The sequence below is a fragment of the Tachypleus tridentatus genome, chromosome 9, assembly GCF_004210375.1.
Source record: "Tachypleus tridentatus isolate NWPU-2018 chromosome 9, ASM421037v1, whole genome shotgun sequence".
Classification (NCBI taxonomy): domain Eukaryota; kingdom Metazoa; phylum Arthropoda; class Merostomata; order Xiphosura; family Limulidae; genus Tachypleus; species Tachypleus tridentatus.
This window is the reverse complement of record NC_134833.1, coordinates 130274571-130300431: the sequence shown is the minus strand read 5'-3', so window position 1 is coordinate 130300431 and position 25861 is coordinate 130274571. Positions and strand designations below refer to the sequence as shown.

Here is a 25861-nt window from a genome sequence, read left to right as displayed (position 1 = left end):
CCCAGTGGCACAGTGGTATGTTTACAGACTCACCACGCTAGAATCCGGATTTCGATACACATGATAGGCAGAGAACAAATAGCCCATTGTGCAACTTTGTGCTTAGCTTCAAACAAATAAATAAACAACCCAGGACTGTCTGTAATTTATCCACTGTGGAAAATCGAAATACCAGACTTTAGTATTGCAAGTCAGGAGATTTTCTGTCGACTCATCATGGGACTTATATTCCCAGAAGAAGAAGGTACGTTTTTAGTGTAGAATGGAATCCTGCTCTCCTCTGGCACTAAACCTAATTAAAAACATAATTTTTAATTTGGTTTGTTACTTTTATTTGAGGTATTTGCGCAAAGCAACATAAGGCTAAATGCGCAAGCTGTTTTTGATTTTGAGCTAATAAACTAGAAGGAAGGTAGCTAATGTCAGGTTTTGAAAGCCTGGATTCTTTACAGTAGATGTTTCTAACTTCTTGGCGATAAATGTTAACAATCAACAAACAGCAACACAATCCACTTGTTTTAAATTAATATATAAGAATATATCAAACGGATATGTAAAGGTTCATTACACTGTTGATTACCAGTTTTACCCAAAATATTAAATAACTGTCTTTTTTTTTTCGTCACAGTCGACATTGGTTTCTTCAGTTACTTTAAAACTCAATTCACAAGACGAATTATTCTCGTCTTCTTTGTTATCCCAACACAATCTGTGATAATTTCACTTTAAAAATCACCACTAAAATCACCATTAAACTCACGATCACGCTCTCTCGAACTTTAGCTAAATTATTATTTTTAAACGTGTATCTATACCTAGACAGAAGCCTAGAACATTCTATATAATACTATATATTCTGATGCATTGATACTCAGTAACACCACAGTAGTATGGAATGTCCAGCTTTATTCTTACTAAGGGAACTTTCTCGCTGTTCCATCAATCAGCTTGCACAGATGTACCCTGCCCATCATCTTGTCATCAGATACTAGACTGATTTTTCACTGCTGTACCCAGTATCTCATAGGATTTTCACTTTCTTGTCCTTGACTATTGTCATTCAACTATTGGCATGTTGTAATTTATTGGTAGCACTCAATGTTTCTTACATGCTCCAATCACCGCTGCTATTTGTTGACTGATTTGACACCTTATACTGACCATCAACCATTTACTATTTAATTTACTGTGGTAAATCTGACAAGTCTACTTTTTTCTTTTGACTTCTTTTCTCCTTTGGTGGCATCCTGCTTCTTTTTAACTTTTACTGGTTATTCTTAGACTTGCCAGTCATACTCTCACCATGGGCTTCCATATACTTGGTCACCTATTCCACGTCTTTTGGTGCTCTCTCCTTTAGAAACAATGAAATGCAATTGAGCACATGATCATAAACTGATGCAATGATACTTAGTTCAACCAAAGAGGTATCATAAGTTCTAGCAACATAACACAATAATATCATTGTAGTAAACAACTGCCAGTTTATATCAACTGAACTACACAATGTATGATTTATAAACAGTTACATAAAGAAATTTATCGTAAAATATAACTTCTAAAATAACTAAATATAACAACCCACGCAGTATAAACTATCTAACTTATAATATTTCCATTAAGCTTGAATTGAAACATTTATGTATATCTAACAGCTAGTTAACAGCATTTATCACCAATTCATGGGTTACTAATCGAATAGTTGGATTCAACCATCAATCGTATAATGCACCCAAGACTCGCTGTTTGTTTTTTTTTCACTAACAGGCGAGAAACATGTACCTCCAAGATCTAGAGCCTAGCATACTAACCACTAGGTTACACACAATAACATTTTTAAGGAGTAATAATAAATACAGAGTTTTGCTTTCACAGAAGTCATCATTGAATTTTTTCAACTTCATTGAAATGTTTTTAGCAATTTCTTTATTTTGAATTTTAGTACTTGTGTCTATTTTACTATTTTACAATTATCATTCATTACTAAAAACCATGACGTAGAAATGAGATCCCGAGATTATATTTGTATTTATTCGTTTATCTTTCTGAAATAAATACAGTTTTATTTATTGACCTTGATATCTTCGTTTAACATACAACATAACTGTGTTAAAATATATTATATTTAACTTGGTATTTTGTGTGATTAAATTGGCAGATAAGAAACCGTAAGAATCATTAATGGCTACTCCTAATTTGGGACAGCTGACCGTCTAGAAGAATGACAACCATTCATAAGCAACTTCATCTGCCTATGCGGCTTTTCTTACCTGAATAAGTTTCTGACTTATCCATATGTTAGTGCGGAGTGTGTTCAGCATCATATGAAGAGAATCCCATCACATTCATTGATTAAAATAAGAAGTAGTTAACTTGAAACATGAATCATCATAATCTCTATGTGAAAGAGAGTCTGTTGATTAACAGCAGACGACGATTTAAAGTCACAATACTTCACCCGTAGATTGACTATTTGAAAACTGGAGTTTTTAAAAATTATTCCAGCTATGCTATCCACAAGACAACAAGTAAAGCGTTTGTAGATTTAATGAAATGAATTACTAAATATTTTATGTGTTAAAGGTTAGCCTACGTGACAGTTGTGAATACAGTTTAGTGTCAAGAAAATATGAGGATTTTCATTACATTTCTAGCTAATATTAGTATTAAGTATGCACTACACTAAATGTTTGATTTTATACTTGAAGCTCCAAGTGATCATCAGATTGGAAATATTTTACTAAGAAGATGTTCCTGAATAAGAAATTTATGAGAAAAAAACAATTGCACGTACGACCGACAAGCGCCACTTTTCAGATCAAGATGTAGTTACAATCTAATAATAAAATATCAAAAGCACAGGAATCGCTTGCTGCTTGTTTGATGTACCATTATTTCATAACAATAGTCTGCTATAGCAGGATGTTTCATGGCAACAGGAGTTACGAAAATACAAATAAATTCATACATAATCTACTATAACCATTTCGTAACTTATAAAATTGTTAGTTTCTTCACTCTCTCCTTTTTTTGTGAATTTCGTTTTATCCAATCTTTTAAACTATTTGTTGATGAGGAAAGCGAGAATAGAAACATTGTTTGCTTCAAATAAACTTTAAGTTAACTCCATGCTGACTCCAACCTTTTGGAAAAATTGTTTAAAATTAAGAATTTCTGTACCCAATTATCGAATTGTAATAATATCGCATAAATGATGAATTTTTACCTTCACCAGTTTGTTTTACAAGAAACGTTCATGACTGGTCTGCGCTTTATTTTCCACGACAAGTGTGACGTTACTGCATGTTTATAGTATTTCTGAAAATCTGTCTTAAACGTTAGAAGTTTGGTTGTTTTGAATTTCGTGCAAAGCTACACGAGGGCTTTTTGCACTAGCCGTCCCTAATTTAGCAATGTAAAACTACAGTAAAAACAGCTAGTTATCACCACCACCAACTCTTGGGTTACTCTTTTACTAACGAATAGTGGGATTCACCGTAACATTATAACGTGTCTACGGCTGAAAGGGCGAGCATCTTTGTTGTGAGAGAGAGATTCGAACCCGCGCCCCTCAGATTATGACTCGAGTGTCCTAACCACCTGGCCATGCCGGCTCTGCGTTAGAAGTGCTAGGACGGCTTTTTTTCATTTGTTAACTTTTTTTTTTGCATGGAGAAGAAATATTACAACTTAGGCTTAATACATACATTGTATCTGTCAGATTATGTACTCAGCATTATTTTAATGTGAATGAGTGCTTTCTTATGTTCTTAATGTTTCTTGTTTTCTTTTTTCTGGCTTTTACAATTACGCAGGTAATCAGCAAGAAAACCAAAGATTATTAATTTTTTAAATATATAAAAAGCACTTTATTTGTAAAACATTAGGTGACATATTTTCAAAATTATGTTCGCGTATAGGAACTGAATGTGTGAAACACAAATAAACACAATTTAAAAGTTTTTATTATAATTTTTCAAAATATGCATCTTATACATTCATATCTGTTGTATTATATCAAAGAAGAATGCAAAGTGAGTAATTAAACAGCACGTATTCGTGCTTAATACTATTTTATATTTCTCATTATTAGAGAAAAATAATTTAACAAGATGAAGCTTTGGTTAAATAAAAATAATTTATTTCTAGATTACATATATCACTTGTTTTTACTTTATCATTTTTTATTGCTACAGTTGACTTTCAAAAATTTGATACTAATTGAAGTGAAATTTTTTGTCATTTGTACAGTACTCATCAAGATAAAATATAAAGAATTTTGTAGAATGGACGGCAACTTCCTGTTGTGGAGACACAAGTGTAGAAAACGACGTTTCGAAAGTCTTCCGCCTTTCGTCTTCAGGTTAGTGTGTGTCTGCCAATTCCTTGGTAGGTAATTGGGTTAACTTATTATTTCTTTCCCTCGAAGAGGGACAAAAAATAACTCGGGGCAGTCAGAAACATTTTTTTCTCTTCACCCCACACACGGGTGACGTTAGTTTAGTGCTTAATTTGAGGTTGGTTGACTAAACCGGAGGGTAGTGGTACTAATTACATTGGTTGACGTTTGATAACATTAGTGTATGTAGAAAGAAAATACTGGATAGGTATTTAGGTTAATTTATAATTTTGTTCCCCAAAGGTGAACGAAAAATAACCAGGGGCGGTCAGAAACTATTGTTTCTCTTCACCCCACACGAGGCAAGAATAAATTAGTCACCTGATCACGAAAATAATTAATCGAATTGGAGTGGTATGTTGGTTGTTAAACAAGAGCGATGGTCATTAATGACCTTGAAGTTCACAGTATTAGTGTATTTAGTAGTAGTAGAGTAGATACTGGATAGGTATTTAGGTTAATTTATGATTCCGTTCATCAATATTGAACAAAATTATAACCAGGGGCGGTCAAAACTACAGTTCCTCATCACCCCACACGCGACTAGATAAAATTTAACGGAGTATGTGATTGGTGAAGTGAACTTAAATGGCAAGATATTTGTTAATCTGGAATGGTGATCACAGATGGTCCTGAGATTAACATGCTAGTGTGACTACTTAAGGAGCGTCGGACAAAGCTGTGGAGGAGGCCCCCGAATCGGAGAGAGATCAAAGACTACGGCGAGAGACTCAGCAATCCATTTATCCACTTGAAGATTCCTTAAACGTGCGTATAGTCAAAGAAAGATGACACGAGAGACGAGCAGAGAGATGCAAAGAGTACGTCAGCTTGGTTAAAACTCATGATCTAAATTAACCTAAATTTTGATACTAGAATTTGGAGATGATTAAGATGTGTTCTAACTGGTCTCTTTTGTATGTGTAGGTGTTGTCGGTCTTTTATAGTGTCCTGGTGGATTGTGGAGAGCGTGTTAAGATTGGTTGGATTATCACTGTTTCTGATTGGAGGAGAGATTTCCTGTAGATTCAACCAATGGTAGCCACAGGCTACTCACCTCTAATCTGGAATCTCTGTTTAGTGAAGGTTTAATAGTGTTGATATAAAATGATTCTTTGATTTTTCTTCTCTTCCAGAATATTTCTGTGTCGATGATTATTGTTGCCGTCCATTCTACAAAGTTTCATCGTGAATACTCTGCCTAAACAATCTATGAACGAATATTGTTATAAGTTTTGTACAAAAGTATATCACATTTGAAGAAAGTTGTCGCGTGGAAATGATTTATGTTAGTGCAATGTAAAAAGCATTTCATTGAATTCTTTTACCCTGGTGTCAACTCTAAGTGCTATTATTTGATAACATGCTTAAGATCCATAAACTAAACGTTATATTGCCAGGAATACCATATTTGGTATTTTCTATAGTGTTACTAGCCCATAATCGGCATGTGACTAATATGTCTGTTCTCATAGGCGGATTTAAAATTTGTAGCATTACCATTGGTGGGGATATGTTGCGAGCTGGAAAATGTACAAGTGGGAAACCCTGATACGGCGATAAAATAATATCTTGCTCATGTGATTTACTTTTACTGACACACGTCATGTATAATAAGGAAGAATCATAATCATTTGCAATTTCATCAGGAATTCGATCAGATTCGGTATTTCTATATGGCATGGGAACCCATTCATCAATTTCCTGGAAAACGAGCGCCACACAAAGTTTTTTAATGTCATAACCAAAGCTGTTTTGTGCAGAGCAATCTTTGCTGATTTTACTAACTGGAAATGAGCAAAATTGCCTGTCTGACTTTCTTTTGTTGCACAAACTTGAAGGTGAATCATTTTCTTTATTGTAGTTATTAATCAGTTCTGTTAATTCTGAATATTGTTGTTTCGACAATGTTTTGTTCTGTCGATGAATCACAATTGTTCGAGGTCGGTTATCAAAATATGTTGCTCGAGGAACTAAATAGATGATCTCTTTACGAAATTTCTCTGAACTTGAAGAGGTAGAAATCGTTTCTGATAATAAAACAGCCAACACGACTATTCCAATTACAATTAAGGAGCAAATGAAACAAACAATGCCCATTAAGGTGATAATTCGAAGAGCAGGACTTTTTGCTGGAGGATGTTTAGGACGTTTTGAAATCGTTTTACGTCTTTTAAACATTGTTTTCTTTCTTTCGGTTGACGAGTTAGAAGACGACGATGCCATTAGATTGTCTTCTGTAGACGGTACCACTTGGCATGCCTCGGACACCACCATCTTTAATCACTTCGACCTTACAAAATAAATGATAAATGAAGATAAACTTTTGTTTGTATTAAATAAAGATTTGTCTTACCTTAGATACTCATTTAAGATGTGTAATAATAAATGGGCTACATATATTTTTGCCTTATATCCAACAATTTTTAAAACATGTTTTTAATACATTTGCAAACGTTTCATGGTACGTTAGGTTTGTATTATTGCGTTTAAAATTCGTTCGGTTTATCAAGTGAGAATAATTTATGCTCTATAAAAAGCATAATTTCTATTCAATATGCAGTAACTATTTCTGGACATTTTTTAAACTACAAAAATAAATGAATAAAATCACGCTATCTGTAAACTGTATATAACAACAGTGATTGTAGTCGAAAAAAAAATAGTTCGTCTGTGTAGTTGTGTGATTCACATTTATTTACTTATGTTAATAACAATTTTGTTTGTTTAAGTGCGTTGATCAATACCGTACATCCGCAGCCAGTTAATGGTATACTGTTCAAACATTACGAACAAGTTAAGTTTTGATAAAACATGACTCTGGCAGAAGTGTAATCTGAAATGGATGACAAAATATTCTAGAATAATTTGGTACTCGTGAATTTAATCAATACCTGAACCTTAAGTTAAGTGCATTGTCATCACTCAGATGCTTAAAGAAGAAACTGCAAACAATGTAAAAAACACGAATATTTAGGTTATTTGTAACATTACACAGGGAGCAAACACATGAACTTAAACACCTGTAGTAAGTTTAACATAAAATATCCACTAATTCAGACCATTGATAAGTTTATTTCAGTTATTGTTTGTCAGTATTATCACAAATAACAAATTTCTAGTGTATTTCAGAAGTGGTAAAACGAATTCCACTATATATCATAATTATCGTTATTTTAAAAGTATATTTTGTTAATTTAGTGCAAAAAATCTCGTTGTTAATATACATTATCAGTCACTACTAAATTTTGTTCCTTATTCCTTATTATTTTTAATATAATCCCTATGAAAACTGTTTAGCCTAACAGTACTTGATATTGCTGTTTATTCCACACGAAAATACACTCGATAAACCTTTTCTTGTTGCTCAAAGTTTCCTTTTTACATAATTTGTATCTCAGAACGATTTTACCAATAATGCAGCGAACAACGTTACGACCTTCCTAGGTCATCTTCAGGTTAAAAAAAAGTTCATAACTTACATAACTAGTTTTTTAAATACCTATCCACAGTGCAGTGAAGTCCTAATCTCTATGTAATCCGCTGTAATTACGAGTGTTCAATTTCACAGACCACGGACTGTTGAACTGCTGAATTTCGAGCAATATTACTTGAATCCTACCTGTTCTAGTTGTCCCTAATTTTGAAGTGATAGACGATATATATATATATAAAATCATGGGTTCGCTTCCTCTCGGTGGACACAGTAGATAACACGTTATGGATGTGCTAAAAATATTACTTGTATTTGAAAAATTGTTAAGAATCTGGATAGATTAAGCCCTCCTTCCTTTTCCAGCCCCTTATCTACTATAATCCTACAGTGAGTGTTTTTGTTTTTGGTAGATATTAAGTTTCAACTCTTTTCGGTTACATTAATTCAATTTCTTCCTTGTGACGTGATTTGTAAACCCAAAGCCAGTTTAATAACTGATATGGTGTTCAGTGTGCTGATATGGCGTTCAGTGTGCATGCTTCCAGCCGTTTCACTACTTTGTAGCACGTGATAAAAAAGTGTCTTAAAAAAGTGTCTTACAAATACAACACAGATAGACCATCAAATTCGAGCCTTACTATCACAAAACATTACGATTCTTACATGTCAGGAACTTACAAATGTTTCTTGCAATGCTAGAATTATAAATGAAAGGCGTGGCTGCCTGTTTTAACTATTTTGAGCCATAGTTTGCTACACTGTAAAAGGTTCGTTGGTATTTAAATACAAGGTATTCGGAAATTTTAAATCAATAATCATTTATTATGTAAAATGTTTCACAATTACTAAAATTCTCTTCGTTTGCACACGGTACTGAACCTTCATGAAAGAACATGTCGTTAGGTGTGTGTCGTGTTGGGTTAAATTATTACATCGATAATAATTGTAGCTTTAATAGTTTTGGACAAATATGTCTGTTATCTGAACAGAAAAGTAACTAATGTTTGCATTTAATATGATAAGGTATCTTTTTCTCAATTCAATATAAGGTTTTTATTTTCAAACATTAGTAGCCTGTATTTGTTTATAACAAACTACAATAGAAACATTCGAGTGTGCACGCTTGTAGAATGAGGATTACGCTAAGATCGCCCCCTCCCAGTGGCTCAGTGGTATGTCTGCGGACTTACAACGCTAAAAACCGGGTTTCGATACCCGTGGTGGGCATAGCACAGATAGCCCATTGAGTAGCTTTGTGCTTATTTCAAAACAACAACACTAAGATCACCTAAGCACGTGTGATATTCAAAAATTAACAAAAAATAACACTATCATAAAAACAAGAGATTCCTGGACCTATGGTATTCGAAAAACTACCATGTTTTATTCCTTTTTTAACTTAGAAATGTGAGCAGGTTTATATCGCTTAAATGGTTGAATACCTTAGAAACTATTGTGTTCTAAGTGTGCAGTTAGACCCATTGTGCAAGTTGCATCGTTATCATTGTACTATTAACACACTATTCAGGCGTTAACACTATTCAAACTATTCAGGTCATAGATTTAATTTAGTTCTTTAGTACGTTTTCTCTCATTATTCTAGTTATTGTCTTTATTTCCAGATCGAAATCCTCCTTAGATACATTCAATACTGTTGTTTGAGGTAAGTGTACGGCTTTTACTACCGATCTTAGTGTTCTTGGGTTTCACCTGTTACGAGACAACGTATTTTGCTCACTATGGCTGGGATACGACTTGTTCAAGATTTCTTTCTGGACAGTCTTAATACCCCAAAATGATCCATATTCCTATGTTTAAGTGCAAGACATATTTTTTTCATTTTAAAAATTCTAACTCCCCAACGTGAACACATTTTTTGATTTAAGGGTATGAATAATTTATGTCGGAAATTATTGTTACATATCCTTTCCAAAAGCTATCAATTCGGTAGCTTCACACTACCTATAAAACTGATGAGTGATTGTTACTGATAAGTGTTAAAATTCCTCAAAACCAGCGTAAGTCAGTATTAAATCGTGAATCGAGTGCTAGATATTGAAACTGTTTTGTAGACGTACATTTCTGTTATTATTGCTTCTGTTTTATTTATTTGTTTTGAGTTTCGCGCAAAGCTACACAAAGATTATCTGTCCCTAATTTAACAGTGAAAGAAAAGAAGGAAAGCAGCTAGCCATCACAATCTACCGCCTTCTTTTGGACAACTCTTTTGCCAAAGGATAGTGAAATTGATCGAACAACTGAAAGAGCAAGCATGTTTGATGGAACAGGGACTCAAACCCGTGACCCTCATATTATGAGTCGATCGCTCTAACCACGTTTCATTGAAAAACTTAATACATTGTCCCCATTGGCAAGTTTCTGGGCATATAATGTGAAAACCGACTTCGATACTCGTGATGGACACAGTAAAGATAACCTGTTCTATAGATTTGCACTTTAAGACAAAGAAACAAAAAATGTAATGCATTTGTTCAAAACAATAACACCGGTTAAAAAAGAAACGTGTTTGATGTAGAGCCATTTATTGAGAGCTACCTGGTTCAAGTGGGAACAGAAGAGAGATAAAGTACAGATGAAATTGTTTTTTTTATTTATATGTCCTTCGATGGGACAGAGGTAAGTCTTGGGGTTTACTACGCTAAAATCATGAGTTCGAATACAGTAGATACAGCAGAAAGGTCGATATAAGACCTATAAGAAAAGACACACTAGACCAATATTCCGCTATCAAATACAGAAAATAATCCATAAATGCAAAATAATTTTAAAATTGAAAATTACTCCATTGCGCAAGTAATTAAATATCACCCACTTCTTGATACTTGTGCAAATATTCGTCGATAAACAAATTTAATGAAAATAACGAATTTTATATGTTATTGTCACACACTGTGTTTGAATGCTATTTTAGACTTATTATCAAGGTCTGGATAGCGTGACCTAAATTACACTATTTACCCAACAATGAAAGGTATAAACGATTGGTAACTATGTCACATTAACAGCTGTCAATGAAAATCTCCCCTTATTTCTGTATCGACTCGGTGTTCAATGTTTACTATGTAAAGTCGAAATCATTTCTGAATTGTTTTTTCTTTCCTTTTATCAGAATGTATTGAATCATACTAGTATCTATCAGCCAAATTCAAGTGTTTACCCTGTCTCTATTTTTCAGAGTTTGGTTGTGCTTATCAATTTATAAACAGTTTCAGCAACGACACACCGAACAGAGAGACCACTTCCACAGAGGTAAAGCTCTCAATTGGTAATACCTTGAATAACAATACAAACAGCAGTTTTGAAATAAGTGTCACGTGCAACGAACGAGCTTTTAACCATGCCACTTGGTTATTGGTTGCTTACAGAGCACATTAAGAAATGTCTCAACACGAGCTATTGCTCTAAAACACGTGTTAGATTTAAAGCGTGCTGAGCTGTCAGTGCTACCATGCCATCTGTCTTAGTTCTCATAGAACAGGTTAACACATCACTTAAAACAAGTTAGCTATGGATTAAAGTTATGAGTCTAGTTAAATAAGTAGCGCTAATTTAAGTGTTTCTTACTAACTATTGTGACCCCCTGATCAACTCACTTATCACGCAAAAAATATAGAATAATTTTAACATCATTTTTAACAATTGTAAGTGCAGGACAGTAGTGACTTTTTTTATACGAAAAAATTCCACTGATATTTGGACAGAATTAAAATCATGTTGTCAACTCAAACTTTTCAAAAGTTTTGTTTTATTAATGATATTTAAGTTATAGGCTTGAGTAATATACATAATAAAAATTATTTTGAAAACCGAGACAAAATATTCTTAATTTCTATTACCACTAATTTGAATCTGTTGACCTCAAAACCGTGATAGAATTGAATAATGTTATACAGCCTTTGGGGTTCATTTATATATGAAATTTGAGTGATTTCATTAATACACAAAGAAGGATGCCTATCGCAAGTGATGAGTGGTGTAAACGTAACAAAATGACATTTAAGTAGTCAGGATTTTGTCCAATATCTTCCATGTTATTCAATGTTGTATATGTATGTATCCAAGCAAAGTAAGGAGAAGGGTTGAAAAGCAATGATCCAACATCTTACTCCAAACGTTCAATCTCAACAAAGCATGTTTCAAAATATCTTATTGTGAAAAATTGTGTAGTTTCGCACACTTCATTGCACATGTGGAGCCCCTTCAGTGGCTCAGCGGTATGTTTGCGGACTTACACGCTAAAATTCGGATTTCGATACCCGTGATGGGCAGAGCACAGATAGTCCATTAGCATAAAAGAAAATGAAAAATAGTCTGAAAATAAAATTTTGGTCTGTAGAAGCTTATACCAATCGACTGGTGTATTTACAAATGCTTTGCTAGCCACCACGAGATTGTACAGCTTGTTGGACACACTAAAAGATAAAAACAAACCAACCAGCAAAGTTGTTAAAGACAACCAGTGGTTATCAGGAGACAAAATATCCTTCCAGTTGGCTGTGAGAGTTGTATGGGAAGACATTATCAAACAGTGTAGGTAGCCTTCAATATGTGACCCAGGTTTGTGTTTCAAATAGCCATTGATTAACACCGCTTCATATCTACAATTGTTATACCTTTTTCGCGTAGATAGAAACAAGTTCCTAGATTTCGTGCATGCAAAAAGTGACACATGTAACAATTCCCATCACACTATTTTTTATTAATTAGAAAGTAGTAATTATCAGGTTAATGGTCCTCCTTTATCTAGTTTTTTCCTCAAGCCAATTTAACTTTAAAATGTAAACTTAAACTAAGTTATAGAATACGTAACTGTTACCTCTCAATGAGAAGAGAACCCAACGAAACATTTCAACACGAATGATACAACTTATTAGTATCTTGTAATATCACTATGTAACAGTGGAATACGATGTACAGTATTATCTATTTCTATGAAACAACATTTTAAACACAAATATAAATGCACACGTCGATACACAAATAACAGAAAATAAAACTATTTCTGTACCCTATAAGAGAGAGCTATTATAGATTTCAGAAGAACATCAAAGATTTTAAGCACTAGCGCCTCTGGTGACTCTACAGTAATTTTGAGAGCTTAGAACGGAAAAATTCGGGTTCAAAATGCCTAGTGGGCAGGGCATAGTGAGCTCATTGTCGTGCTTTAGGCTTAACAACAAAAAGACAAACCTTAAGCCTTAGCACTTTATTGGGAAAATTTAGTCCTAATACGATCCTGAACACCTCACACTGATATTAAATAACTGAATACATAATAATATAACACCGAGAATCACGCATATTTAAGAATACGACACAGTACAGTATTATCCTACACGTTGTGATACATATTATATAGCACAAGTCAAATATACACTTGGAGACATAAAACAGAAGCACATATACAAACTAACACTTATATAATTAAACAGTTGAAAAATAGACCAATAATAATGTAAACGTAAAGAATCTTTAGATATACTGAACTATAAAACAAGATATACTGAGACTAATAAGGAGAAGTTAAAAAAAGAAATGTCACCAATAGTAAAAACTAACTCATATATGATACAATTCGTGGTTACAACTTTACATGCCAATCAAGTAAACAGACATAGTAAACTCTAACACAATATAATGTTTAAAGCTGTAAATAAATAAATAAAATGCGTAAAACGACAACAATTGTGGAAACTATAAACCTAAAGAATTAGTTAAATTAAAATAACAAAGGGAGCTAAGCAAAACAGTTCTGATAAGGTTAGGGCACTCTACTCGCAACCTATGAGTTATAAGTTCAAATTCCGTTATCATGCATGCTCGCTGTTTCACCATGAAGACGTTGTAATGAGATGGTCGATTGCCAATCCTACCATTTGTCAGTAATGAGTGTCTCAAGAATTAACAAAGGTGCTGTTGATTAACCGTATATCGTTTTAAAAGTGAAGGGCTGTTAGCGCAGAAGATAATCCTTGAGTAGTTTAGCACGAAATTCTACAAACAGGCAAACTAAATAAGAATCTTAGGCCTCTTCATAAACTAAGCTAAACCTTTAAAGATAGTGAACTAAAACTATAAGGTTAAAGTAATATCCAAATGTTAAATAAAACCATACTGTTCAACTGACTAATATATAGAGAAAGTAACATTTCATCTAATTGTGAATAAGCTTACACTGTAGACATTTAACCTATTCAATTCCTACAGAGTTTGCACGTTCAGAAAATAGTCATTTGACAGTTTTAGTGATAATTCAGTCTGAGGATAATATCGCAAAATGTGTATCTTAACTGCAATAGCACTTTGCACATCTCTGAGAACAGCAAGAGTGGTTAGCAAATTTCATCAGGTATGCAAAAGCAACAGTTTCATTGCTCAGCTAACAAGTTAGTAATTGATCTACCTTAGCACTAACTACATATCTTGTGCTTCACAGAACTGCAGTTCATTTATTAAACAGGTCGTACTTACACAGTAAGTCCATCCTTCAGCTGCTTATATTCAAATCTAGATCTGCTATTTGACAGACAAAAGGGTGAATCACCTAATGAAATCTTAATTATCTATATTTGACTTACACTTCCTACATCTCTCAAGAACTTAGTTTCATACCCGTGTTTCATCCAGGTACATACAATACCATATCATGTTCTGCTTGTGCTAAAAGACCACCACAACTTCTGACTCAGACAGTGGACCACACGGTTTCAATCAAGTGTAGCATTCCTCAGTTGCTTTTGGCTTTTCTGCTCCTGCTGAATGACTGGGTGAAATAAAATCTACTAGTCCCTGTCCTGTTACTATAGAGCATTAGGGTAATCCTGTCCCTAGTGTCTTAACTATGTGCAGTTAAAACAGACATTCTGATTTACCCTATAAAAGCATTGGAAATAATAATTCCTTGAATGCGTATCTGGTTCAGCAGGGATAAGAGATCTAATGGGTAGTATCTAAGGTGACTGATCACAACATCTAGCAGTGTTGTGATTCAGCAGAGACAACAGGTCTAATGGGTAGTATCTAACGTTACTAAGTCACATCTAGCAGTGTTGTGATTCAGCAGAGACAACAGGTCTAATGGGTAGTATCTAACGTGACTAAGTCACATCTGGCAGTGTTGTGGTTCAGCAGAGACAACAGGTCTTATGGGTAGTATCTAACGTGACTAAGTCACATCTGGCAGTGTTGTGGTTCAGCAGAGACAACAGGTCTTATGGGGAGTATCTAACGTGACTAAGTCACATCTGGCAGTGTTGCGGTTCAGCAGAGACAACAGGTCTAATGGGTAGTATCTAACGTGACTAAGTCACATCTAGCAGTGTTGTGGTTCAGCAGAGACAACAGGTCTAATTGGTAGTATCTAACGTGATTAAGTCACATCTGGCAGTGTTGTGGTTAAGCAGAGACAATAGGTCTAATGGGTAGCATCTAACGTGACTAAGTCACATCTGGCAGTGTTGTGGTTCAGCAGAGACAACAGGTCTTATGGGTAGTATCTAACGTGACTAAGTCACATCTGGCAGTGTTGTGGTTCAGCAGAGACAACAGGTCTAATGGGTAGTATTTAATCTGACTGATCATAACAGCTAGTGGTGTTGTGGTTCAGCAGAGACAACAGGTCTAATGGGTAGTATTTAATCTGACTGAGTCACAACATCTAGCAGTGAAGCTGCGAAGGTTGGTATGACTTATAGCCTGTTTTCAATATCATTGCAATTTAACTGCTTCTGTGATACTTACACCAGAGAGAAGCTGCACAGGTTAACTTCAGACCTTTGACTTTTTTTCTCTATGAGGATGTCCAACAGTTTGCTTAATCCATACTTAAGTAAGCTTTGCTATGAATACAACTCGTTCATCAGTAGACGAGACCAAATTGTTTTAATCCATATCATTATCTAACTTTAAATTTGACAAATAGTATAGCTCAACATTCAATAGATTAAACCACCAACTAAACTCTTATATGAGGACATTCAAATTATAGAGATACGTTTTACTCAAGGGTTTTACATTATTAAACACAGGAACACCTAGACGTAACAGGATATGCTGTGTCAGTTGGTCTTATATTCGAGCACTGAATGTGGAAACTTTTCGTAAGCTCCATGGGAAGTGGTTCAGAAACTTATTAGCTATCCACTTGTAAGATGGTGGGTTTATGCATTTCAACAGAACACTCCATGCTTAGAGTAAAAAGGGTAACAGGATAAACTTGTAGAGTAAATAACAGAAATGTGTAAAACTACAACGCAAAATCCTTGCTTTCGGATACGTAACAGATGCATGAGAAGAACAAGGCTAAACTACACACCCACTCTCTCTTCTGTAGAAGATGTACCACTGAACTTTTGTTCTCCTATGGTTTGATATCACATTTTTCATAATGATGCTCTGGTTAGAAGAACTCATCTGCTGCTCAGGTTTCCTCAGGATGGACTTTAAACTTTCCAGCTCAGTAATGGAAATTAAGTATGATGAAGAGTGGTAGTCCATGACCGTATAAGGACATCTTCTCACAATGTTTTAGGATGCTGTGGTTCAGTTTTGATCAAATATTCGCTCTTCAACAGCATGTTCTAATTCATGCTAGGAGATTCAGAAAGGTCAGCAATGCTAGTAACTGAGGAACACCCAGGTCAGAAATTATTGGGGAATCAGGCAATTAACTCATGGAGTGCTTGCCAGAATGCATTCAGGCATTCAACAAATATGATTGTATTTATCGTGAATCATCTGTTTTTGGACTCGCATTATCGTGTTCTTTTCTTTTAACACCACGTGTCCAACCACACAAGATGGGCATAATCCTCAAGTTTGTCTGAAAAATAGTGTTTTACTTGGAATGGTTTCTTGTTCCAGCACTAAAAACCGTCTAACTAATAGCATGTTATTTAAATAATAATTTGTCAAAAGTTAGATAAACTTCATAACATAGCAGAAGTATCAAAGAACACAGCCAGCAGTATGGATTAAATTAGGCATAAGCGAGGAAATGAATAAATTCACAATAACATAAACACAAATTAACCTTTGTTAGCACTCAACAGACAGGCGAAACATTCATCATACTAGCATAATTATACTTGAAAATTAAACAGAATATTAATTACGTTCTACTGAAGTTAAATTAATGTAAATCAGAATTAAACCTGACAATATAAAAAGAAATGCGAATGACTTGACATTATGGTGAGCTGTTATAATATTGAAGGACATGTAAGGACGATTGCTGTTTACAGGACTTTATAATTTGGTAGCCAAAACGACTAAAAGATATAAACGAATGATTAAAATTGTAGCCTACTAAATCATGCCCCATAAACCTTAAAATCAACTTATCTCCTAACTTTTCCGTGAAAGCTGTATGGGAAGCCGCCAAAGAATGCATGTTACTCTTTTCAACTGACCTAGGCGGTGTTTGAAATAATTTTAATTTCGTATCATAATGAATTTTACACCCCTTATTTTGATTTTCACACCTCTGAAACACAAAACCTGCTTTTATGAGATTTTCATGAACTGAAAACAACAACAACAAGTTTAAACAGTTGTTTAAATTTACATTGTTAATTATAAGGGCGACGAGTTATGATAGGAAATCGTAACAAAATGCATCCACACTAAGTGAGAGTTGAGGAGTATGTGTGAGCATGCGCGAGGACGTTTATAATCTTGAAAGTGCTTGAGAGCGGTTTCTTATTGGGAGTCATTATAAACTGTCTTTATGCTTTAATATGCAAATGAATAAGCTTGTACAAACAAAGTGACAAACTGACATCATGACCGACTTAAATCTGAAGCTTCGAGCATTATTAGTTTTCATTAACTCAGCTAGTTCGGTGATACACACTGCTACCTTTATGGTTTGTGAAGAACTAAACAGGCTCAAACACTTTTATTAGTTTGTTTGTTTTTTGAATTTCGCGCAAAGCTACTCGCGAGCTAAGCGTGCCAAACACTCTTTCATAATGTGATTACGAAATGTTATTTTAATACGTTTTATCAATTCAATTATTTGTTATTTCTGTACAAAAAACAAACGTTTTGGGATCTTTTCTGTTTCACGTACCGTGTTCAAATGGTCACAAATTTATTTTTAATTGTATTTTTTAATTCTGACTCAAAAAATATAAATTAAAATTTTGGAGAAAAGAAAACAAATACTTTTATATTTTTTTAAATTACTCATGTACGCATATATTTAAAAGAATTGTAGAACATCAAGGCAGTACAAGCCATCTAGTGGCAGTATAATAAATTCAACATGAAAATTTTAGAAATGTTCTTAAATAGCTCCTAGAAGAAATCATAATTTTTTTGCCTACGACACCAAACGAATTTGCAGAGACACAAGTGTATCATGTTACGATTGGTTTCACAATGTCGCTTGTTACGTGTCTTAACAATAATATAAACACAAATGAACCTTTACTAACATTCAAGAGATAGGCAAAATGTTCACTACACTAGCATAATTACACTTGGAAAATAATCAAAATATTAATTAAGTTTGTTTGTTTTTGAATTTTGCACAAAGATACATGAGGGCAGTCTGCGCCAGCCGTCCCTAATTTAGCAGTGAAAGACAAGAGAGAATGCAGCTAGTTATCACCACCCTCAGCCAACTCATGGATTACACTTTTACCAGTGAATAACCGAATTGATCGTGACATTACAACACTCCCACACAGCTGAAAAGGCGAGTATGTTGTGTGTGACGGTGAATCGAATTAGCGACTTCCAGAATACGAGTCGAGCGTCCTGACCGCCTGACTATTTCGGGCTCTACTAATTACGCTCTACTGAAATTAAACTACAATAAATTCGCACTAAACATGACAATGTAAAAACATATATACTTTCAATTTGCAGCTGATTTCAGAAATACAAATTAAAATTGAGTGTTGATTTTTAAAGAAGAAAAATGAGAAAATATTTCAATTTTTAGATATTTTTTAAAATAAAATTATTTTTGTATTTAAATAGACATCTAATTAGTTATTAATTATTCAACCCCAGTGGTATAGCGGTATGTCTGCGGACTTAAAATATTAGAAGCCGAGTTTCGATACCAGTGGTGACAAGAGTACAGGTAGCTTAATTCCAAACAAACAAATTAATCAGTCTAACTTGACCTAACCTCACATAAAGTGACCTAACATTGCAAAAAAATATTTAGTTTCTTCAAATTTTAATTTATATTTCTTAAATCAGTATTAAAAACAACACTCAAACTTTTTTCTTTATATTTAAAGGCGGTGTACTAAAGAGAAAAGTCCTACGTTTTGTACTAGAAATAATAATGCCATAATATATCGTGTACGAATTCGTTTTTAATTAAATATTTCTTCTTGCTGACCCGCACCACCTTTTCACTTAACTGCACCACCGAGTCATTCTATGCCCGCATTTCCTAAATTACTAATCTAATATTGTAGACTACCCGCCTGTCGAACGAGTCTGTTGTTAACTGAAAAAAGGCCGTTTCAAAAGTGCCTTGCATTAGACCAGAAAACCTGGTTATACTTTCCAAACCGTATTTAGTAAACAATAACTTATCAGAGAATTCCCAGTTCTTGTTATGTACACGTAATACCACATAACCTCTTCACATTACTTTATTGACATTTTTGTTTAGTGAAATTCTACGTTTTCACCATTAGTTCAACATCGATGAAAAGTTTTGGAATATTTTAATCGAAATTAAACTATGAGAAATGTCAAATAGTTTGGTTTGTTTTTTGAATTTCGCGAAAAGTTACTCGAGGGCTATCTGCGCTAACCGTCCCTAATTTAGCAGTGTAAGAATAGAGGGAAGGCAGCTGGTCATCATCACCCACCGCGAACTCTTGGGCTATTTTTTTTACCAACGAATAGTGAGATTAGCCGTCACATTATAACGCTCCCATGGTGGAAAGGGCGACATGTTTGGTGTGACGGGGATTCAAACCTGCAACCCTCGGATTACGAATCGAGTGCCTTAACCACTTGGCCATGCCGGGCCAAGTCAAATATAAACAAACCTTTCTGTATAGCGGTTTATGTTTCGTTTCAGAAAGATTTTAATCGCAATTATTCATACCTAACAGCTCTGGTAAAGCGTGTATTAGTTTATATAACAACAGGCACATTTCATTTCTTTCTACGGTTTCAAATGTTATTTTTTAAATAGGTTTTGTGGGTAGTTAAATGAAGCTTGAAATATTAGCTTCATTTAATTTATAATTCTTCAATGTAGAATTACTGCATTATTCGATTTATAACTTGCAAAGCTTCAGTGGAAATTCAGTGAATAGCTTAACGTTTATAGCAGCTATCAGCATTAAAGCCTGGTTTATTTTTCCCGTTTTTGTTTGTTGCTTTTCATATCATAGAAGAACTGGAATGAAAGAGCCAACTCCATTTTAATGATTGGCCAGGTGGTTAAGGAACTCGACTCCTAATCTGAGGGTCGCGGGTTCGAATCCCCGTCACACCAAATATGCTCGCCTTTTCTGCCTTGGGGCGTTATAATGTGACGGTCAATCCCACTATTCGTTGGTAAAAGAGTAGCCCAAGAGTTGGCGGTGGGTGGTGATGACTAGCTGCCTTCCCTCTAGTCTTACACTGCTAAATTAGGGACGGCTAGCGCAGATAGCGCTCGTGTAGGTTTGCGCGAAATTAAAAACAAACAAACCATTTTATTGATTTGACACCCAACTGAATTATATCTGAAGGTCTCACTCTGTGACAAGTATAGCAAGACGCTATAATAAAAAAGCGGATTAAATATTATTTATCCTAGAGCCAAACAAACAGGGTCATTTTAAGTCACTAAATTTCTACAAAAAAACATCTAATTCAATTGCCAATGTTGTCGTACATGCACCAGAAAATACATTGTCTCAAAACTGATTATGATAATCTGTAATGAACGTGGTAAAACTATATAGTTTATACATGTTTTATATAAATGAGGTTATAACTAATTAAACATAACTAATTTATTCACTAGCTAACACAGAATTGTTTACGTACAAATACAGAAGTAATAGCAAGTATTTTTTCTTGCGTATCGACAATAAAAAAAACAAAAGCAGATTTTGCTAACTTACTAGCGGAACAAGTATAGTCGTTTCTGCTTTACGTAACCCAACTTGATAGCCAGAGTATTTTCACTTAACAGCGACTGGTAACAGCACAGACTTCTCTACTGTTCCAATCTGCTAAATATTCAAGAAAACTAGCGCGACGCTGTGTCTATCTCAAATGTGTAATTTATGTAGATGCGCAGGCTCCTTACGCAGAGTGTTTGCTGAAGAGGTGACCAATCATAGCACAGTAAGCACTGGCAGGGTTACGTTATTCATTTAGGTGTACGACAGAGTGCTACTGAAATAACAAATTCAGGAAGTTAGAACAAGATATAAAAGCACGGTATTTGCTAAATAACACTTAATTTACGCCATTTATCATTCGTTATTTATCAACCTTTGTTATATATGTATGTAATATTACAGCCGAGGTGAGCTTCGAGTCTGTTTCAGTTTTCAACAAGTGTTCTTTGGTCAAAATTTGTTTTTACACATTATTTAATCGATAAAACTGGCATGCAAAAAAGTGCTTAGTCCAGCAATTTGTTGAAAATTGCAAAGAATTAGTAGTTAAGCTTATATGAATAATTATTCATAGTCATTTATAATTAACTAACACTTGAGAGGTTTGGTTTGTCTGCGCTAGCCATTCCTAATTTAGAAGTGTAAGAGTAGAGTGAATACAGCTAGTCATCACCACCCACTGCCAACTCTTGAGTAACCCTTGTACCAACGAATAGTGCGATTGACGCCACCCACGGCTGAAAGGGCGAGCATGTTTGGTGGGACGGGGATTCGAACCCGCCATTCTCAAATTACGAGGCGAGTGCCTTAACCATCAAGCCATGTTGGGCCTCACTTGAGAGGAAAAAGATTTGTAGTAAACATTTCAACTGAAATAAAACAGTTTTACAAAGTAGCTCAAAAATTAAACTGCCTTTCATAATTTATATACATTGAGAAGGTATTTTAAATACACTTCCACTGAAAACAGGGTATACTTGTTCACACTCAAAACGTTTTAAAACTTAGTTCAACCGCTGTTTTTGAGCATGTTCGCATTTCACTTTACGATATGCAAAATGTTTCTTCATTGCTAAGCACTAGAACAGCTTGCAAGCCACATACTTTGGTGAAACTGCATTTTTTTTTTTTTTGTCGTTTCAAAACAAATAACTTTCTTTATGGAGTAGGCTGAGCCATAGATCTTTGCAATAGATGCTTCTGTTGATTTGCTTTTTTACAAAAGACGTAGTAGAGACGTCTAATCGACTAAAAGTGATGCTTGTGATAGTACGAAGTAAAGAGATTTCTTTAGTATTATTTTCAGCCAAGTAACACAAGGAAATTGGAGAAATCGTTGTCATACATACAGGTAATTTTAAAGCGACAAACGCTAGAAAGACTGTGTTTATTGTTAAGCGCAAAGGTACACAACGGACTATCCATACTCTGCCAACTACGGGTATCGAAACATTATAAGCTGTCAGACATTCTGCTGAATTACGCAAGAGCAGCTAAAAAGATAATTGGTGGACAGTGTGTGTGTATGTTTTCTTATAACCAAGCTACATCGGACTATCTGCTGAGTCCACAGAGGGGAATCGAGCCCCTGATTTTAGCATTGTAAATCTGAAGATTTACCGCTATACCAGCGGGGGAACTACTGGATAGACGGAGATTTATTTTAGTCTAAAGTATTATTTCTACTTAACAGATTAGCATGTGGATTAACTTTGCTAAAAAGTTTGTATTAGATTAATGTATATCTAAATGTTTCAATTAACAGCAGTAGACTCTTCAACAGATAATAAGATTTGTTCAAAAATCAGTCTGTTCTAAAATTATGAAGAATCACTGTTTTATGACGTAGTGTACTCCATTTCATTGCTTTAGCAATTGTATGTCAGTTTCAAAAACACAAAAACAAAAAGGGCCAGAAATCTTTTGATGAGGTATTAACAAGAACAGTTGAAAGATAAATTAATATGAAGTCAGGTTCTTTTTCATATTTTTAATGAACTTCGTTTCAGCAGTATTTTCAGTCTCACATGAATCCAGCATAGACAGAAGATTAGGGCGCTCGACTCATAATCTGAGAGTCGCGGGTTCGAATCCCCGTCAGACCAAACACGCTCGCCTTTTCCACCATGGGGGCATTATAATGTGACAGTCAATTCAACTATTCATCGGTAAAAAAGTAGCCCAAGAGTTAGCGGTGGGTGGTGATGACTAGTTGCCTTCCCTCTAGTTTTACACTGCTAAATTAGGGACGACAAGCGCAGATAGCTCTCGTGTAGTTTTGCGTGAAATTCAAAAGAAGCAAACACAGTCCGTCTCACATATATAACTTTAGTTTTAAAACAACTGATGATTACTCATCATCACACATCCAAATTGTTAACCTCATGAAACTATCTACATTTTAGTCATTAACCTGAGGTTGGTGGAAATCCATTTCTTCAAAGACTGCACAACATCCGTTATGTATTTTTTCTTACCATGCTTATTTTATAAAAGAAATTATTCATCTCTTTGAACGCTAGAAAACTTAATGGGGATGTTATTCAAATACTCTCTAAATTGAAAACTTTCATCACTTTATCTATAGGAGACTTAGTGGATTCATTTAGTGTTCTAGCCGGAGACGTAACGCTTCCATAACATAAGAAATAAGTCCTGACTTGCCTTTTAACTAGTTATCTTATAATAGCTTATATCAAAGTATAAAAATGCATATAAATATTGTAGTAATAAATGTCCTTTATTACCCTACTTGTATATAAATATATGATAATCACAATACCAGTGTTATGCAGTGTTGATCAACAAATAATATTAATATTTACATTGTATGTATGCAGTATTTTCTACTTTAACACAAACTTGTATAAGATTATGTCGAACTTTGTCACTTTATTATAATTGCACATAGCATAAAAAACAGGAATCCTTAAAACACGTTTTTATCTACTTGATAAGTTTTTGTGCTTATATTTACATTTTTACTTGTATCTACATAACACTACATTTCTTAAATTTTTAGATTGCATAACGATTTGAGTTCAAATGTATAATTTCCTTTAAATCGGAATGTTTTAGTCCAGTATATGCAGTCAACTGTGCAAAAATTCGACAAAATGTTTTGTTTTCATTCTGTATAATGGTTTCTTAGCTAAGTAATGTATTTTATCGAAAGGCTCTTATAAAGACCTGTATTTCTTAGACAGTTGTCATTTCAATTCAGTGGTAAACAAAGTGGTTTGTTTTAAGACATAAGCTGCACAATGTGTTAACTGCGCTACGTCTATCACAAGAATCGAATTCTGCATTTTATATCAAACTTATTAAATTATTTATTTGTTATTTTGGATTTCAAACAAAACTACACGAGGTCAGTCTGCACTAGCTCTCTGTAATTGAGCAGTGAAAGACTAGAGGGAAGGCAGCTAACTTCATCACCACCGCCAACTCTTGAGCTACATTTTTACCAACGAATAATAGGATTAACCGTAACTTAAAAACGCCCCAAAGGCTGAAAGAGCAACTATATTTGGTGGCTGCAAAAGAAGAAATAAACATTGCTTATGGACAGTAAAAGGGGAGTTTTATCCGTCATCTGCCTACGGTAATTTGAAGATGACATTTTGAGCTGTCATCTAACCTTATCATCTATATCTTCCTTTATAACGTATCTGCTAAAGGAGCATCGAGATGGTAAGGACAGATATCTCATTTTATTTAAAGTAACTTAAATTGTTATAGATATCATTTATTGAACAAACAAAATATTTATCGAAAAATACTTGACAATTCAAGATGGCTGAATAATACGATTACAGAATTTAGATAAGCACATGAACATTCACATGCCCATCTCAAAATTGTCAAATATACTTCTTATACTTAAGTACCCATTTTCGAAAGGTTGTAATTTCAGACTTCAACAAGGACACTTAATTAATTAATTTCTATTCGACGTTGCAATATTTAAATTTTTTAGCAGTTATAAATACGTCTAGATAATTTTTATTGGTAATTTTGTGTGAAAAAATAACATTGTTTTTGCATTGTGTGGGTTACTATGGAAAAAAATGACACAGTTGACTTAATTAATTAATTTATTTCTATTCGACGTTGCAATATTTAAATTTTTAGTAGTTATAAATACGTCTAGATAATTTTTATTGGTGATTTTGTATGAAAAAAAAAACATTGTTATTCCATTGTAGGGGTTACTATGGAAAAAATGACACAGTTGGGCGCAATGAATGGGTTTGTACATAAAAATGACACAATTGAGTGTATCCTGAAATCAGTTCTTCGGTACGAATGCTCAGGATAGTCATGAAACGGTGTTTACAGAAAGTTTTATTTTTTCTTTGACCTTACTTCATAAAGAGATAATAAGCTTTCTTTTAGGCAGAATCGATTTTCTAATTGTATCAACATGCAGCTTACTTCAGTAGGCTAAAAAGTCGCGTGACATCCATTAATAAGATATACAGTGCTTCTGGAGATACGAACATCTATTAGTTTCTCAAAACGCGTGTTAATATCTTTCTTAAATTGCTATTACATTCTGAGAATATGTACGTTGTTCAGTTTAGTTAATTTCTTTGTAAAACAAGATGCTTTATTTTAAGGGACGTTGTTTTCATCGGACTAGCAAAAACTAATCACAAGAAAGCTTTAGAAAGTTCGTTACTTTGTGTTTTTTTTAACTTTGCGCAAAACTATACGCGGGCTATCTGCGCTAGCCGTCCCTAATTTAACAGTGTAAAATAGTGTGTATTCTCGGGCTACTCTTTTACCAACAACTTGTAAGAATGACCGTAACATTATAACGCCCTCACCGCTGAAAGGGCGAGCATGTTTAATATAACGGGGATTCGAACCCGCGACCCGAAGATTACATGTTGAGCGCCT

General features: G+C 34.3%; 1 protein-coding gene across 1 annotated transcript; it reads right to left on the bottom strand.

Annotated features, from left to right (window-relative positions):
* Positions 1 to 3947: 3947 nt before the first annotated feature.
* LOC143226379 (uncharacterized) lies at positions 3948 to 21092 on the bottom strand. The gene is made up of 2 exons (XM_076457271.1): positions 20954 to 21092; positions 3948 to 6692 (listed from the first exon to the last, which is right to left on the bottom strand). The coding sequence occupies exon 2, from the start codon at positions 6674 to 6676 to the stop codon at positions 5741 to 5743; it is 936 nt and encodes a 311-aa protein (XP_076313386.1). The 5' UTR covers positions 6677 to 6692; positions 20954 to 21092; the 3' UTR covers positions 3948 to 5740.
* Between the last annotated feature and the right edge of the window lie 4769 nt (positions 21093 to 25861).

Bases quoted from the DNA above. Each gene is read 5' to 3' on its own strand.
- LOC143226379 (XM_076457271.1), bottom strand. From the start codon at position 6,676: ATGGTGGTGTCCGAGGCATGCCAAGTGGTACCGTCTACAGAAGACAAT.